This window comes from Elgaria multicarinata, chromosome 11 (genome assembly GCF_023053635.1).
Source record: "Elgaria multicarinata webbii isolate HBS135686 ecotype San Diego chromosome 11, rElgMul1.1.pri, whole genome shotgun sequence".
Taxonomy (NCBI): Eukaryota; Metazoa; Chordata; class Lepidosauria; order Squamata; family Anguidae; genus Elgaria; species Elgaria multicarinata.
The window spans coordinates 40,023,146-40,037,259 of NC_086181.1; the positions used below are offsets into that span (position 1 = coordinate 40,023,146).

General features: G+C 43.0%; 1 protein-coding gene and 1 non-coding gene across 2 annotated transcripts in view; both read left to right on the forward strand.

Moving 5' to 3' along the window:
• Positions 1-411, forward strand: part of LOC134406144 (histone H1-like) — a 639-nt gene extending 228 nt beyond the window's left edge. Inside the window, 1 exon segment of the mRNA XM_063137427.1 lies at positions 1-411. This exon segment is cut by the window's left edge and continues 228 nt beyond it. Coding sequence (XP_062993497.1) covers positions 1-411 — 411 coding nt within the window.
• A 1,990-nt stretch (positions 412-2,401) lies between these two features.
• On the forward strand, positions 2,402-2,474 carry TRNAV-UAC (transfer RNA valine (anticodon UAC)). The gene has a single exon. It is a non-coding gene; the product is annotated as a tRNA-Val (tRNA).
• The last annotated feature ends 11,640 nt before the right edge of the window (positions 2,475-14,114 follow it).

The following is a 14,114-nucleotide window of genomic DNA, read 5'->3' on the forward strand; positions in this document are numbered from 1 at the left end:
AACAGCCGCGTCAAGCTGGGCCTCAAGAGCCTGGTGAGCAAAGGCACCCTGCTGCAGACCAAAGGCACGGGCGCCTCGGGCTCCTTCAAGCTCAACAAGAAGCAGCAGGCCGAGGGCAAGGCAGCGGTGTCCTCCAAGAAGAAGCCCGCGGCGACCACGGCCAAGAGCAGGAAGCCCACAGCCAACAAACCTGCCGCCAGTGCGGCCAAGAAGAAGGCCAAGAAACCCGCGGCCAAGAAGCGCTCCGCCGCCATGGCGTCGGGTGCCAAGAAGGTGGCCAAGAGCCCGCAAAAGGCCAAGGCCAAGAAAGCACCCAAGACCCAAGCCAAAGTTGTCAAGCCCAAGGCGAAAGCCAAGGCGCCCAAAGCCAAGGCGGCCAAGATGAAGAAGGCAGCGCCCAAGAAGAAGTGAAGTGAAGGCGCTCTTGGGAGCTGCGCTTTTTGGTGAATCCCCAAAGGCTCTTTTAAGAGCCACCCACAAATTCACAGAAAGAGCCCAAGTCCTTGGGAAGATCTCTTGATTTCCTGTATTACAGACACTGATTCTTTCCTCCTGGCCTTTTAAATAATTTTGAAGAATTTACACATGTTTAGCAAGGTGTGAATCCATTTCAGGCCATACACCCTGTTATATTTCTACATTGGGCTCATCTACACCAAGCAGGATATTCCACTATGAAAGCGGTGTATAAAAGACAGGAGCCACACTACTGCTTTATAGTGGTACTGAAGTGAACTGACAACTGTTGGGGCCCATTGACACATCTACACCAAGCAGGTTATAACACTATGAAAGTGGTATATGGACCACAGCTAGACTTAAGGTTTATCCTGGGATCATCCAGGGTTCACCCCTGCCTGAGCACTGGATCCCTTGTGTGTCACCTAGATGAACAGGTTTGACCCCTGGACGATCCAGGGATAAACCTTAGGTCTAGCTATGGCCATGGTATGTGTCAACGGGCAGTTGGCAGCGCACTTCAGTACTACTATAAAGCAGTTGTGTACTGCTGTAAAGCAGTAATGTGGCTCCTGCTTTTTATATACCACTTTCATAGTGGAATATCCTGCTTGGTGTAGATGAGCCCAATGTAGAAATATAATGGAGTGTATGACTTGAAACGGATTCACACCTTGCTAAACATGATGTGTCAATTCTTTAAAATTATTTAAAAGGCCAAGAGGAAAGAATCAGTGTCTATAATACAGGAAAACAAGATATCTTCCCAAGGATGGGCTCTTTCTGCGAATTTTTGTGTGGCTCTTAAAAGAGCTTTTGGGGGTTCACCGAGAAACACGGCTCCCAAGAGCACCTTCACTTCACTTCTTGGGCGCTGCCTCCTTCGTCTTGGCCGCCCACTATCTCCTATTTATTATTATTATTATTATTATTATTATTTATTTATTTATTTATTTATTTATATAGCACCATCAGTGTACATGGTGCTGTACAGAGTAAAACAGTAAATAGCAAGACCCTGCCGCATAGGCTTACAATCTAATAAAATCATAGTAAAACAATAAGGAGGGGAAGAGAATGCAAACAGGTACAGGGTAGGGTAAGCAGGCACAGGGTAGGGTAAAACTAACAGTAGAAAGTAACAGTAGAAGTCTGCACAACATCAAGTTTTAAAAGCTATAGGAAAAGAAAAGTTTTTAGTTGAGCTTTAAAAGCTGCGGTTGAACTTGTAGTTTAGGACTACAGGACTACTTTTAGGACTACAGGATTACTTTAATAACCTGCCAAATTCAACTTATGTATGTGTTCTGTGTGGATGGCCTTTGCAATATATAATTCTTCGCAAGCATTTACTGGATCCCATCTAGGCCCCTTGGAGAAAGGTGGAGTATAAATTCAAGCAGGCTGCAATCCTATACATGAACAAAAAGAACCACAACAGGCAACCACCAAAGGAATAAAATTAAACCAGTAAAGTAATTGTTATTCAAATTTGTACATATTAAACCAGTCAATACATTGAACTAGGACCCCATTAGTAATGAGAGTAATATGCAATCAAATATGCAATTGTGAATTGTTTTGATTGCGTATTACTCTCATTACTAATGGGGTCCTAGTTCAATGTATTGACTTATTTAATATGTACAAATTTGAATAACAATTACTTTACTGGTTTAACTTTATTCCTTTGGCGGTCGCCTGTTGTTCTTTTTGTTCATATTAACTCCACCACTGCCTTGCGTTTATTTGCAATCCTGCACAAACATATTACATACAACTGCAGTGTAGGAAATCCAGTAATGCTAACTGCTTGATGCAACACTAGCTCTTCAGTGTTGCATGGCTTTCTCCACTCATAAAATGTTTTTTTTTCCTATGATGAAAATGTGCTCATCCTTTCTAGAATCTCATCATTTTTCTTATCAGGGATGTATATCCAAGTTCCATGGTGTAGTGGTTATCATGTCTGCTTTACACACAGAAGATCCTGGGTTCAAGTCCCAGTGGAACTAGGGTGATATTTTTGTTATTTTGATTGCTAGTGCTTGTATGTGACAAGTTCAATGCTTATCATCTTCCTGGTAGCTCATCCCAGCCCATTTTTCATTCCCACCCTGCTTATCTTTATGAAACAATAAAAGGAATATAAAATTGTACTCCCTGAGGACATATAGACAGTTATTATTACTTATATATATGTAGAGAGAGACAGAGAGAGACTAACATAGGGGGGAAAGCCTGCTTGAGAGTCATTATATTTTCTGAACCTATTTTTTATTCCCTTGTGTTAGTCTGTTTGATATTACCTGCTGGTTTGTTCAATTTTAGTTAAGCTTGAGTCAAACAAGATACCAACTCATACCAACTCATTCCGTTGACTTAGGGACAATCATTGACTTGTAACCTATAGCAGACTTGTGATCAATTTCTAACCAATGAAGGACCCCATTACTTTTCATAGGACTTGCTACTTTGAAAAATGAACATTGTGTTTTGAAAGAACTTTCAGAGAAAAACAACAATGAAGAACAGAATGATCTACTAGTTAGGCCTTTGATCTGATTCACCACAGCGCTTCTAACGTTCTTATATTCTTATATGTTCTGTTTAAACAATTCTGCACTGGACTTCTTTTTACTACATACTGGACAAAACTGTGCATGATAGGATTTCTTTTAAGGTAGAACAAGCCACTAACAAAGAAATTACTACATGTTGGATTTATAGCAGACCCATTGAAATAGATGGGATGCCGAGTTAGTCATGACTATCTTAATGCCCATTGATTTCAATAGGTTTATTCTAAGTGTGACAGAGGCCACAGCTAGACCTAAGGTTTATCCTGGGATCATTCAGGGTTCGCCCCTGTCTGAGCACTGGATCCCCTATGTGTCACCTAGATGAACAGGTTTGACCCCTGGACGATCCAGGGATAAACCTTAGGTCTAGCTATGGGCTAAGTCTGCAATCCTATAACCACTTCCCTGGGACTAACCCCTGCATTATCTTGCCACTCCCTTCAAAGAATCAACCATGCAGTTATTTATGAGAAAATGAAGGTGCAACCTCAAAGAAACCAACCACTAGACCTTACTCTCTGATTTCCAGGGGACCAGTGCTTCATTGAGAAGCACTAAGTCTTTGTCCAATGTCGATTGGCCTGTCTCCTTTGTCTGTATACACCCATCTTGGTTTGGGATATGTTTTTGTCATGATGGAGTGTGACAGAATATTGAATTGAAGGTGTTTAGATGTAGAAAGAATCTGGTGAATGGCCTATCAAGTTGGACAGGAGTGTGTGTGCGTGGGAGGGAAGTAGTTAAATCATTAATTCAGCAGTATCAATTAACATAGGGCTTCATGGCTGCCTTAGAAGTTTGCATACCTAAAATCGTGTGTGTGTGTTTCATAAACAGAGTTTAATAATAATTACACATACCTGCCACTTGTCCAATTGAATGTTTGATCTTCCTTTCATTTACTGTGCAAAGCAAAAATGGATGTGTGTGCTTGCTCAAATGCTGAACCATTTAAACCTCTAGACATTTAAATCTGTGCAGGACAGGGGGGCGGGAGTTGCTCCTTTTCTTTGGCGATACATTTCAATTTGGGTTCCTGACTATTCAGAGTCCTTTTCTGAGAGCAGGGCCAGCCCTGAGATAAACAGTGCCCTGTGTGAGGAGTACCTTTGGTGTACCATGTCTCTGTAGTCAGTTTTGCAGGCCAGCCAGAAGATTTCTGGGGGCTGCTGCAGGTGTGAAGTCCATCAAGAATGATATTACTCAAAACCTTGATTCTCAGACACTGTGCTGTGGACAGTGTGCGCAAGTTTGGAAAACCTAATTCTGAGTAGTGACAATGCATTGTGCAACTCAGCAGAACTACGACAATTTTTACTTATAATATTTGTTTGTTTTGTAGCACTTCCTATCTTTTGGTAAGCATTGTTTATTTTAGAATAGCCATTATTATTTTTTATCTTTACAAATAATAAAGACAAATTATAAGTAAAAAAGGTATCTAACTGAGAAAGCAGGACCACAAGCCTTGATACACCTGCTTTGAATTAGGCCTCTCTGTACGTAGTTTGGTTCTTGCAAGTGAACTGCATGATGGGATTGGAATGATGTCTGTGCCTGAATATGCTGTAATGCTGAAACTGCTTAATTGAAAGGAAATGCTTAATTGGAATTTCTAACTGTCATGACCTCTTGATGTAGTCTAAGACAAATAAGCTAGCTTCACCATCCAAGTCAATCTAGAAGAGTTATGGGCTATCTGTTGATAAGGTATAATGAAAAAGTTTTCTTTGATCTGTCTTCGTTTTGCTTTAGAATTTTGTGAACTGCTAATTGGTTAAGATGCTACTGTGTATAAATATACTTGCTTTTCACACTGCCAGGAGAGAAGTTCTTTGTCTCTCTCTATACAGCTGTATTACGCTCAATAAAACAGAGTTGCCTTACAACCAAACTGGATTTTTATCCTTGACACAACTGACCTCTTTCAGCTTACTGCTTTATTTTATTATTTACATAGTGCTTATAGTGTTTACAGTATTTGAAGTGCTAAGTGCTTGCTAACATTGCCTCAAAGTAAAGCTGTGGTCTACAGGTGTGTGGTTTTTTTTTACCTGGGGCAAATGACACCAAAGTGGAAATCGAAAAAAGTACTATATTTTAAAGCTAATTGAAGGAAGATCACTTTTTGTAGTTAGTACCCAAACAACATACAGAACTTTGAAAGAAAGGTTACAGATATTTAGCTTTTGCTACCTAAACTCACTTCAGGCAGCTTGGTGCCTCCTTCAGCTCTGTACCCTGGGCAATTGCCCAGCCCACCCACTCTTAAATCCAGCCCTGCTGAGAGGATGCTGAAGTTGATTACTAGTTCCTGGTCTGCATTAGGCCTGCCAGAAAAAGTACTGATTTTGTTTCAATGTCAGGGCAGGGTAAGGTCTGGAATGCATACAATAATCATGAAGGGGGAAAAAAAGAATTATGGAAAGAGAGATTCTAAATGCATTTGGACTTCTAGTTCTGCATTTGTTAAATTTATATTGGTGTCCTGGAAGGATAAAACTGCTGACACTGGGTTGTATCTAATCTAACTTAAATCCCATTGATTTCAATGAGTCTGTCCTGAGTAGATCAAACACTGGATGCAACCTCATGTGCTCAGAAAATGGTGCATGTGACTGACTGCAATAAAACCGTTGGTCCTTTAAAAATAATAATAATGAATAAATAATTGTTTTTCTCTCAATATAACAATGCATTGAAAACAACAGCACCAGCCCTATCATAGAATCATAGAATAGCAGAGTTGGAAGGGGCCTACAAGGCCATTGAGTCCAACCCCCTGCTCAATGCAGGAATCCACCCTAAAGCATCCCTGACAGATGGTTGTCCAGCTGCCTCTGAAAGGCCACTAGTGTGGGAGAGCCCACAACCTCCCTAAGTCACTGGTTCCATTGTCGTACTGCTCTAACAGTCAGGAAGTTTTTCCTGATTTCCAGCTGGAATCTGGCTTCCTTTAACTTGATCCTGTTATTCCGTGTCCTGCACTCTGGGAGGATCGAGGAGAGATCCTGGCCATCCTCTGTGTGGCAACCTTTCAAGTATTTGAAGAGTGCTCTCATGTCTCCTTCAATCTTCTCTTCTCCAGGCTAAACATGCCCAGTTCTTTCAGTCTCTCTTCATAGAGCTTTGTTTCCAGACCCCTGATCACCCCCATCACTGGGCAGTGTGAGGTGGCTGCTTCAGGAGGCAATTCATGATGGGTGGTGGGTGGCAGTAAGGTGTTGGAGTACAAAGTTGTATGTGTACCACACAGCTGGCCCTGGTGCCCATAACCTACTTTGCTGCCCTCAGGCACAGTGGAGGCAATCAGTGTAGAAGCAAGATTCAACACACAGGATGTCTCTAAGGAGAGACGTTCTTCACACAGTGCATAGTTTAACAATGCAATTTGCTACTACAAGATGTAGTGATGGCCACCAATTTGGGTGGCTTTAAAAGAGGATTGGATAAATTCCTGGAGGACAAGGCTAGCCATGGCTACAAGCGCTGATGGCTATATGCTTCCTCCAGTATCAGAGGTGCCATGCCTATGTACACCAGTTGCTGGGGAACACGACCAGGATAGTGCAATTGCACTTATGCCCTACTTTCCCGTGGGCAGCTGGTTGGCCACTGTGAAAACTGAATGCTGGACTAGGTGGACCGTTAGTCTGATCCAGTATGGTTCTTCTTATATTCTTAACTGGCAATCTGGCTGGCTTCTGTATAGGGAATTGGAGGCAGTACAGTGACATCTTAAATAATTATTGTGAACCACCAAGATTGCTTTGGCTGTTGGGTGGTATAGAAATGTTTTTAAAAAATAAAATTAAAAAAAATCCTGTCCTTTTGTTAGACAAGTTCTTAGCCCTTAGGGACGAGATCCAATTCGGCCCCTAAGAACGACACCACACTTCCAGCGACTGAGGGTCCAAAGCGCTTTATTGATTATAATCAAGATCTGAGAGTCTTGAAAGCAACAGTCAGACAAAGAATTGGAAATTCAGCAGGGCTTTTCAAGCCTGAAAGGGGCAGTGCCCCACAGCAATATTAACCAATCAGAATGTAACACCAGAGAGCCCCCTTATGTTCTGCAAAACGTTTCCTCTGTAACAGTACATTCCGCCTGGGAACATAAAGCTATTGTTCTGGATAGATAAGATAGTTACACAGGAAACATCCTTGAAGACATTCTTGGTACGTGACATCTCGCCTGGTGTATAATGGATACTATATAGCTTCCTTTAGAAAATGGAGGTGGTTATGCTAACATTCCCTCCTTTAAAGCAATTTAAAAACCAAGCTTGCTAACTTCTTCTAGATCATCCATGGCTAAGGCTTCATAATGCAAATACATTTGCTGATGGATTACAGATTTTGCAAGATTTTTCAAAAGAGACAAAATACAGGGGAGACAAAAAGCAAGGATTAGCAAAATCATTAGAATGAGACAAAATGCAAGAAATCCTTCTTTCAACCACCCCAGGTTGGGTAACCAACTAGTAAGCCATCCAAATAGATCATAAGTGGGTGGTTGTCCTGTCTCATGGAAGACTTGTACTGCTTCTTTTATCTTCTTCACATCAGTCTCAATTTTACTTTGTTCATTTACATAAAAACAACAAGATTGGTTAAGCACAGCGCATACACCATTTTGTTGAGCTAACAACAAATCCAAAGCCATTCTATTTTGCACAACAACATTGCTGAGAGAGGTAACTTCAGTTTGCAAGCTTTCTATTGCATCCAGTGTACTATTAAAAGCTTTTTCTAATTCTAGTGAGATGTTCTTGACAGTTTTCTCTATCTCAGATACTCCCAACCAAGGAAATAGCCATCGTATAGTAGCATGAAATCCAGTGTTTCTTCTAGCTAAAGGGTTATCAGATCTTTGTACAATTCTGTGTGCAAAACTACCAAAATTAGTCATCTGATCAGAAGTAAGGTTCTTAACAATTTGTAAATGCGGCACAGCAAATGACACAGTGCATCTTCCTCTCCATTTAGGAGGGAGGGTTTTATATAGATTTTCTCCACATAAGAAGTACATTCCTTACTCAACAAGAGTGAGAGAAAGGATATTACCCTTTGCAGTAGTTACTTTGCTATCCTTTCTAAACTTCATTACCATAGTTACACCATCAATGTAGTGGTATGTGCATCTGTTATAGTGGTTAGTACTCTTGTGCCATTGTTTAATTCGTTCTTCCCATCCTGTGGTATGTTTAAATCCACAAAAGATGGAAGTAGCCAGGACTTCTAAAAGGCTGATTGGAACAACATCAGGTGAAACTCCATTTGCTTTTGGACTGGAGTTATTAAGTAAAACTTTGACAACTGCTCCATTTTCACTGAAAAAGAATACAGAGTTATTTAATAGAGCCTTTGATTCATTTTTCCAAGCGACATCTGTGAAATTCAAGCTATGGAGTGTAGGATTGGTAAGACTATAATTGGGCATGTCAGTGAAATTGTAAACACCACTGCAGGTAGACTTTTCTTTGTTAACTTTCATTTCATTATTTACATAGGGTTCTAAAAGCCCTTGAATAGAATCAAACCATAATATATGTGCACAATTTTGACTCTTTAATCATCCTACATCTTGACCAGTTGAATTCTCTGATTCTATACATATTGAATGTTTTATCTCATTTGGTATTACTTGGTAGGCTATGAGTCCTCTGGAGCGTGAATTTCGCACCCATAAGCCTTTGGTAGAATGTGTGTAATTTAAGATCCAGTCAGCTAACCACCCAGTTTTTATTTTTGAGGTCCAATAGGTTAGGGGTACAGGGACTGGAAGTAATTTATTACCTGCATCTTTCTTCCCTAGTTGCTCACAAACCCAACAGTTCTTAGCTTGTGTGGTGGTCACAAGTTTTTGTAGGGCAGAAAGATGAGGGTGATTATGAGGGTTTGCCAGAAACGTTTCACAATTGCAGTATAAAGTTAAGTAACTTATAAGTAGTGTAAGGCACAGATATAAGCAAAAGACTTTTGCCATGACGTTTAAGATAGAACCTGGAACCACTAAAGTAAGAAACCTGTGAGCAAGACAAGAATTATCAGAATTAAAGCTACACAATCTTCACACGAATGTAAGCTCATGGGCTCTGCTTGTAAAATCTAACTTTTGTGCCCCCTAAGTGTTGAGCTGAGTACTCCGGCTGCTCCGTGCTGGTTTCTTCGCCTGTGTTGCTGGTGGCTTCCGGTGCACCAGAAGGCAGATGATCGTTGCCTGTGTCCTCTGAGCTCCGGCTGCTCAGGGGAGGCAGAGGTTGATGAAAATGTTTTATTCTAGAACAATGTGTCCATTTATGTGTCCCCAGCAGCTTCACAGCTGAATGACTTACAAGTACAACACAGTAAGGTCCTTCCCACTTTTCTCCCAATTTTTCAGGATTCCACTTCTTCAGCAGGACTTTATCACCAGGCTGGAACGGATGGATAGGTCCTTCAAGTGGCAATCTCTGGAAAGGTGCAGCATAGCGATGTAGCTGTAAAAGAGCAGACTTGAGGGCAGTTACGTATTCCCTGAGAAAGTCATTCCCCAGTTCCCATTTAATCTCTTCCCGCTCCCCCACCAAAACCCGAGGAGGAAAACCAAACATTAGTTCAAAAGGAGACAATTTAAGACCCTTTCTGGGGGTCTTTCTGACTTTTGACAATGCGATTGGAAGTGCATCCACCCATTTCAAGGAAGTTTCTAACTGAATTTTCGCTAGGGTTTCTTTCAGAGTTCTATTCATTCTCTCTACCTGTCCGCTAGATTGGGGCCTCCATGGGGTATGAAGGTGCCAATCTATTTGTAGGGCTTTTGCCAAGTTCTGCACTACCTGAGAAGTAAAATGGCCTCCCTGATCAGATTCTATAGTCTCGGGCAGAGAGAAACGGGCACCACCTCCTGTAAGAGCTTTTGCACTACAGTTTCAGCTTGACAATTACGACAGGGGAAAGCCTCCACCCAACCAGTCAATTGGTCAACAAGAACAAGCAAGTATCTAAAGCCTTTGCATGGGGGCATTTCAGCAAAGTCAATCTGGATTCTTTGAAAAGGATAACAAGCCCATGGTCTCTCTCCCATGGCTGCAGGTGCTTTTCTTGATGCATTCACTTTCTGGCAAATGAGGCAAGTAGAGGCAATTCGCTGAGCATCCATCCATATTCCTTGACTGATCATAGTTCTTAAAAGTCCTTCAACCATTGAAGAGGCTGATGAATGTCCATCTTGGGAGTGTAGATCTTTGAGAAGAGTAGTCATGATGGTTCTTGGCACAACAAATCGTCCATCAGGGGTGATAAACCATCCTTCTGAGTTCTTTGAAGCTTTAAGTTCTTGGGCCAGCTTCAAATCTTCTTTTTCATAATGTGGGTTTAGATGCTGAGAAATGGGTTGCACTAGGTAGATTCGGCTGGCTCCACTCATGGCAGCTTGTTTAGCCAATTTGTCTACGTAGGCGTTCCCTTGCCAAAGGCGAAGGTCTGATTCTCCTCCATGTGCTCTGACATGGACAACTGCAACTTCTTTTGGCAACATCAAGGCTTCCAACAAATCAACTATTAATTTCCCATGGGCCACTGGTTGCCCACTGGCAGTCACAAATCCTCTTTCTTTCCAAATCTGTCCATGCGCATGAATTACAGAATACGCATATTTTGAGTCGGTAAATAAATTTAGTCTTTTGCCTGAGGCCAATTTCAGAGCCTCTGTGCATGCTACAAGTTCAGCTGCTTGTGCAGAAAAGTTGTTAGGAAGCTTTAATTGCAGTTGGACTCCATTTTCATGTCCATCAGTTAATGCCATCCCTGTATATCTTTTTCCATTTTGCACATAGCTGGATCCATCTGTAAACAACTCTAGGTCTACATCTGTCAGGGCTTCATCATACAGGTCTGGTCGTGGTTTGGTGTCAAATTGCAGGGCTTCAAGGCAATCATGCTCTGGAGCTTCTTCACTTCCTTGAGGCTCAGGCAGCAAGGTGGCGGGGTTCAATGAAGCTATGGCTTTGAAGGTAAGTCTTGGGTCCATGAGGAGGCTGATCTCATATCTAGACTGGCAGGCGGGGTTCAGGTGTGGGCTTCCTCCACCACTTCCCAATATCTGTGGAACTCCATGAGGCACCAGTACTTCCATGTCACCTCCCATCACCAGTTTGTCTGTATCAGCAACTAAGAGTGCTGTAGCTGCCACAGCGCGTAGGCAGGCTTGCCAGCCTTTGGCAACAGAGTCCAGGACCTTTGAGTAGTACCCCACTGGTCTCCATGTGGGGCCTGACTTTTGGCACAGCACACCTAAGGCTATTCCTTTTCTCTCATGGACGTACAGTCTGTAAGGTTTTCTTCCATCAGGTAAAGCCAAAGCAGGTGGTGAGGTGAGGGCAAGCTTGAGATTTTCAAATGCTTTATCCATTTCACGAGTCCACCTCCATTTTTGGAGCCCCTCACTGGTCAAGGAGTTATACAAGGGTTGAGCTTTCCCTCCATAATCAGGTATCCAAAGTCTGCAAAAGCCAGTTAGGCCTAGGAAAGCTCGTAGGGCCCTTGGGCAGGACGGGGTAGGAAAAGTCTGAATGGCAGTCACCCTCTCATTGCCCAGGCATCTTTTCCCTTGTGACAGGTGGTATCCAAGGAAGGTTACATCTTGCTTGACAATCTGGGCCTTCTTTCTTGATATTTTATATCCACAGGCTCCTAAGTGATGCAGGAGCGAGACAGTTGCTTCACGACAGGCCTCTGCTGAAGATGCCGAAAGAATCAGGTCATCACAATACTGCAGGACCTTAACATCAGGGTTTTTCTCTTTCCAAGGCAGCAAGTCTTGTTGCAATTGCGCCTGGAAGACACAGGGGGCGCAATTCAGTCCTTGAGGCATTACAACCCAGGTGTACTGGCAGACCTCTTCTGTATGTGGGTTAGTCCAGGTAAAAGCAAACAATGGCTGAGTGTCCTCATGTAAAGGAATGGAGAAAAAGGCATCTTTCAGATCTTATACAGAAAACCACCCATGTGACCCTTCAAGCTGTGTCAGAAGGGTATGGGGGTTAGGGACCACTGGATGTGGGGGAATTATTTGACTGTTGACCATTCTTAAGTCCTGAACTGGGGTACCTGGCCAGGTGGGGTAGGCTTAGGTACCGCTATCAGGGGTGTGTTGTAGGGAGAGGTAGTCTTCTTTATCCACCCATTCTTTAAGAAGCGATCTATAAGGAGCTGTAGTCCCCTTCTGGCTTCTAACTTCAAGGGATACTGATGCAAGGACACAGGGGTGCTTTCAGGTTTCAATTGTAATTGCAGGGGCTTAGCATTGAGGGCTCTTGCCGGTCCAGAATCATCCCATACATCAGGATCAACTTCAGAAATTAGCATGTCTTCATTGCTCTCTCGCATTGGGGACTCATCTTGGAGCAGAGCAAACAAAGCCATCTGATAGTTGCTTCCTTGCTGCTTGGGCAATCTGACCTCAAGTGTTCCATTAGGGCCAAAGAAAATCTGGGCCTGCAGTTTAGTTAGAATATCTCTGCCCAAAAGAGCCACTGGACAATTTTCAGAACACACAAAGGAATGTTGCAATTCAGTATTTCCAATTTTTGTCAGCAGGGGGCGCGAGATATCAAGATTTTGAACTCGACCATCCACCCCTACGATGGCCTTTTTCCCTGCTCTGCCACCAGGTGCTTTAGAAGTTGGCAAAAGAGATAAGGACGCTCCTGTGTCAATGAGCGCTGTGTACTCTTGTTCCCCTGCTTTAATTTTTACTATAGGATCAGGGTGGGCGTTGGTAGCCTTTAAAAGGGGATACCCTGTCCTGAGACCACGTCAATCTTCATCTGCATAAAAGACACGCTGTTGAGTTGGGGGCTGAGGTGGGGCGCTGGCATTTGGACTCTCATGCTCCTGCCTTTGCTTTCTTTTGAGCATTTCACATTCTGACTTCCAATGACCTTTTCTCCGACAAAATGCACACTGATCCCGTTCAAGGCGAACTTTTCCGCGCCCTCCTTTGCCACTCCCACTCTTTTGATCAAAAACCATGCCAATGAACTTAGCCTGCCGCTTAACTTCTTCTCTCCTTTCAACTTCATCTCTTCTTTCAAAAACATCCTGGGCTATCAAAACCAATTCTTCTATAGTCTTCCCTGCCGCCCCTGGCTGCTTTTGAATTTTTCTCCTGATATCACTCTGAGAATTAGCAATAAACAGGAAAACCAATGCACCCCTATTTTCAACCGCATCTGGATCAAGATCAGACCACTTTCTATATGCATCTTTAAGGCGTTGTAGGAAAATAGAGGGGGCCTCATCCTTTTGCTGCTTTATTTCCATAATTTTGCTCATATTTGGAGGCTTTCGTGCAGCTTTTCGCATACCTGCAAGCACCAAGCCAAAATAGGTAGCCAAGTGATTCCAATCAGGAGTTCCAGTTGGCAACACTTCTGCTATTTGTGATTCTGTGGCATTTGGAGCCTGTGTTAAAAGGGCTTGCCTGGCCCCAGCAAGGATTTGGGCTTTAACTTCAGGCAGCAGAGTATTCAAAAGCATTTGAGTATCACCCCAAGTTGGCATGTGGGTGTGGGATAGGGAGGACATGAGGCTAATGAGCTTTGAGGGGTCTTCTGTGAAAGTGGGGTTCTGTGTTTTCCAGTTATAAAGATCTGAAGTTGTAAAAGGCGCATAGACGAAGGCAACTCTATCTCCCTGAATCACTTCACGTAGAGGCATTTGGAGGCTCTGCTCAGCCTTTTTCCACAAAGAAGGGAGAGCTATTCCCTTTTCTCGAGCCGTGGCGCGCGTTAAGGCAGGGGAGTCATCAACAAGAGAAGCAGCAATAGGAGAAGAGGGACTGAGCAGTTGAGGGCTCCCTTCTTCAGGTTTCAGAGAAGGCGGAGGCAAAGGAATAGGGGGGTAGAGAGTCTGCTGAGGAGTCAGAACAGGGGGAGAAGAAGAGGATGGAGGGGAGGAAGGAGGGGGAGAAGCCAGTTGTTGCAAAGGAGGGGAAGAGGAGGAAGAAGAAACCGGTTGCAATGAGGGTGGGGGTGGCGCTGGAGCTGAAGGTGAAGAAGCTAAAACATCAAATTCTTCACTTGGGCC